This window comes from Phalaenopsis equestris, unplaced genomic scaffold (assembly GCF_001263595.1).
Source record: "Phalaenopsis equestris unplaced genomic scaffold, ASM126359v1 Scaffold000002, whole genome shotgun sequence".
Taxonomy (NCBI): Eukaryota; Viridiplantae; Streptophyta; class Magnoliopsida; order Asparagales; family Orchidaceae; genus Phalaenopsis; species Phalaenopsis equestris.
This window is the reverse complement of record NW_018164444.1, coordinates 60,043,984-60,048,353: the sequence shown is the minus strand read 5'-3', so window position 1 is coordinate 60,048,353 and position 4,370 is coordinate 60,043,984. Positions and strand designations below refer to the sequence as shown.

Genomic DNA, 4,370 nt, shown 5'->3' with positions numbered 1-4,370 from the left:
CATGAATGTACATGATAATAAAATTAATATGAAAGCTAAATAATATAATCTAAGAGGACCATTGACATTAAAATGGACGTTGAAAGCATTCTAATCTAAACAACAAATAACATATCAACACTAAACTTCAAATAGATATTGAGAGGAATCATGCTAGTCAGCATGCTGAAGGCCTTGAAATAAAGGTATTCAATGAAAACGATTTTGCTAACAGATTTATTCAATTGAGTTCTAGTATTACATAAAAGCCCACTTGAAAGAGATAAATTCAAATAGTTTATCTTCTTTGAAAGTTCATGTAAGTATAATATATTATAATTATTATTTTAATTAAAATTAAAATGAAATTATTTTTTACAGTCGGGTCAGTGGGTCAGAGGCCCATGGCGTCTCAGGAGCCGGCCGAAAGATGAAATCAAATAAATGGAGAAAATGAACTGCAGGGTGATAGGGACCATAGAGAGAGAGAGAGAGGGGACGGTGAATAACACTATTGGACTTTTGTCTATTGTACGCCAGAGGAAATAGAGAAGAAGGGGAGGAGAGAGAAAGAAGGGACAGAGTACCCAGTTCTGAGCCCTCTCCAGTCTCTACCATTCACGAGAGTGATAGAGAAAAATAATAACTGCAAAGAGAAAAAATGGTGTCGGGGAGCAAGGCAACTGGGAAGATGAAGAGTGGTAATTTCCAATCCTTTGGGAGGGATATGAGAGCATGAGAACCAGATGAAGAGTCCTCTGTTTGTTTTTCTTCGGAGGAGAAAAGCTTTGAAGTTCGCTTGCAAACCAATCCACCTTCTCTTCTCTGATTTGCAGCAGATTTAAAAAAGATAAATGGAGCTCGTCTGATCGGGAGAGAGAGAGAGAGAGTTAGAAGAGTTGGGTTTTGCTCCTTGCTTGTATGCGGAGGTTATATTATTAGATGAGGGGGTTGCCCTTTAACTACCAGAGGAAGGGGACGGTGCTAGTATCAGAATCACAGGCAAGAGGAACCCGAGCGGAAGAAAAAAACGGTGTTTGTTGGAACAGCGGCGTTCATAAGAGGAAGAAAGGTGTCATCTTGGAGCCAAAATCGGTTCTGGATCAGAGAAGCCCGAGTCCTCCGACTTCCACGTCCACGCTGTCTTCTTCCCTCGGCGGCGGAGCCGTACGCTTCACTGATACCGCCGGTGTGGCGGCGGGTGGCGGCGGTTTCCGACAAACCTGCCATCAAATGGCCCAACGCAGCCGGAGAAGAAGGTGGGAGAAAAGAGGAGTGGGCACCGGAGCTCCACCCAGTTCCGGCGTCACTGGAGATGGACTGGGATACGATGCTTACTGAATCCGCTGCTTCTCCTGGACAAGAACAGACTTTTCTCCGCTGGATCATGGGAGACCCAGACGACCCAGCGAAGCAACAGCATCTAATGCTTTCTTCTCCAACTCCCATGCCAGAATTTGACACCGGAAACCATGGCCTTGGCTTCGGGTTAATTGATCCTGGCTTTGGTTTTGAGCACAATGCTTCGGCCTCTAGCATTAGCAGCCATCCAACGCCGCCACAGCTTGATGCTGCTCCCGGGGAGAAAAATCACATTTTTTCGACCTCACTGCCCTTCTCCATTCCTCCGGCAATGTTCTTCCAAGAACATACCGAAGAAAAACCACAGTTTTTTGGCTCAAACCTCCTCCTTAACCAGTTCCAGCAAAACCAGGTTCCCGCAAACCCAGCCTTCTTCGTCCCACTTCCATCTTTCTCCTCCTCGACGGAGAACCTTTTCCCCAATTCTCATCCGGGCGCCGGATCTGAGCTATTCGTACGGCCGCAGCCTAACCAAAACTTGAACATTCCTCAGCTCCACCCTGTCCCGTATCATCTTCAGCATCGACCTCTGAAGCCCAAATCTCTATCAGCTGGGGACGAGGCTATGGCTATTCAACAGCAGCACCAGCAGGCTCTAGTCGACCAGCTCTTGAAAGCGGCCGAGTTCGTTGAGTCCGGAAACTTGGTCGGCGCACATGGGATATTGGCGCGGCTCAATCACCAGCTCCCTTCCGCAGTTGGGAAGCCCTTCCTCCGCTCTGCCTTTTACTTCAAGGAGGCTCTGCAACTCCTGGTAAACTACGTGAATCCACAAGCCGCCACCTCTTCTCCTCACCACCGCAGAACCCCTTTCACTTCCCCATTGGCTTCTCCATTGGATGTTGTTCTCAAGCTCAGCGCTTACAAGGCTTTCTCAGAGGTCTCCCCCATCATGCAATTCACTAACTTCACCGCCACACAGACTCTTCTTGAGGAGCTTGGCACAAGTGATTGCATTCACATAATCGACTTTGACATTGGTGTCGGTGGGCAGTGGTCCTCCTTCATGCAGGAACTTTCACAGCGTAGATCATCATCATCAGCCATTTCCCTTCTCAAAATTACTGCTTTTGTCTCCCCTTATGCCTTCCACCCCCTGGAGCTCCATCTCACCAAAGAAAATCTTTCCCATTTTGCTTCAGACCTCAACATCCCCTTTGAAATTAACATAGCAAACATAGAATCCTTCGACCCTGCTGAGATTCTTGTTCTCTCCGCTGGTAGCAATGAGGCCATTGCTGTGAACCTTCCTGTTGGAGCTTGGCAAGGCCATTCCTTTCCAACTCTCCTTCGCCTTATCAAGCAGCTGCTGCCCAAGATTGTCATTTCTATGGATCAAGGATGTGATAGGGGTGACTTGGTCTTCTCTCATTACTTTCTTCATGCACTGCAGTCCTGCATAGTTCTCCTAGACTCCTTTGACGCTGCAGGCACTGACCAGGATGTGACTAATAAGATAGAGAGGTTTGTTCTGCAACCTAGAATTGAGAATTGTGTGCTTGGGCGTCACTGCACTGCTGAGAAGACGCTGCCATGGAGAACTCTTTTTGCTTCAGCCGGGTTTGTTCCATTTCAGTTCAGCAACTTCACAGAGACTCAGGCGGAGTGCCTCTTGAAAAGGGTACAGGTTAGAGGGTTCTATGTTGAGAAGCGCCAAGCTGCACTTTACCTGTATTGGCAACGAGGTGAGCTAGCTTCGGTATCGGCTTGGAGGTGTTAAAATATTTAATCTACTTGTATCTCCTAGTTGGATTTCTTACCACATGTTGCAGAGTAGGGTAATTATAATCCTTTGAAGGCATGTTAGATTCTAAAATTGTGAAACTTTTGTGGTCAAAAACCCTTTTTTTCGGTATCCTAATTGGTTTTACCTTATCATGGGATCATCTAATCTACCGAGTCTGTTGCTTTTCTAGACAGATTGATTCTCCAAAAAATCGGTATTTTGCAAATGTTAATGCCTGGTTTAGTTTTTACTTTAAATTTTGGCAAATATATCTTGAATTAGGTAATAAGATTTATGATTTTTATAGTCTTTGTACAATTTTTTACTTGTGTTGAAGATCTAATGCCATCTATTTTGATCCGACTAAATTATTTTTTGACAATCTGTAAACCTTGTATTACGTCAAATTATAAGTGTTAAGAGTCTCTTTGGTTAGTGGAGAACTGTTTTGCATGCAGAACTTATAAAATTCGCGCTGTTGATTTGAACACATGTAATTTTCATCATATACGTGAAGAGAATTAACTATGAGTAAACTCATCAATGGGCATTTACTTGCATACCACACAATTCCTAAGTATTTACCTGTCTAACTTCTAAACTTTATTTTTACACTTAATAACACTCTAGACTTTCAAATTGCATAAAAAATACCACTATTGCTACCTTTTTATGTGAAAACACTTTTTCATTCATAGTTGAAATGTTATTAATGTAAAGAATGAACATTAGTTGTCAGATCTGAAATACATAAGAATTATGTGGTAGGTATGGAAATCCTGCATTCATCAAGCCTTCATTAATCTCAATACAGGAAAGAGTCTGTTGGCTGGTTATATGTCTACTTGAGAATGTTACTGGAAGCAAATTTGTATGGATGGTGAAAAGTCACACACCATAATGTTTTATGAGATTTAGGAATAAATATTCTGTGGAAAATTTGAAACTGAAAAAAAATGATGAATTTTGGTCTATACTGCTAGAAAAGTTTGGCAGATGAGAATTTGGAATGACCTCAGTATAAGGTTAATTAGATGTAATATTCATCTATTTAATGAAATTTTTGAAAACTCATGTTTTGTTTATCTTGCTTCTTGATATCATACAAAGAACTAAATTGGCAACTAATGATATTCTTATTTGTCTTTTATTTATGGAAAGGATAAGTCAATACATCCTTGGATTTGTCGAATGATAACCAAAAGTTGAACAGTAATGATTTGTAGTAGAGGAAAATGATAACATGGATTTGTCGGACTATATTTCATTGGCATATTTGATTTCGATATTTGCTTCAGTAATA

The 4,370-nt window shown here is 42.1% G+C and overlaps 1 protein-coding gene across 1 annotated transcript; it reads left to right on the top strand.

Annotated features, from left to right (window-relative positions):
• Window positions 1-448: 448 nt before the first annotated feature.
• LOC110033314 (scarecrow-like protein 6) lies at window positions 449-3,272 on the top strand. Its single transcript, XM_020737247.1, is given in 2 exon segments — window positions 449-1,178; window positions 1,180-3,272. Coding segments are annotated over 2 exon segments (2,139 nt in total). The 5' UTR covers window positions 449-921; the 3' UTR covers window positions 3,062-3,272.
• The last annotated feature ends 1,098 nt before the right edge of the window (window positions 3,273-4,370 follow it).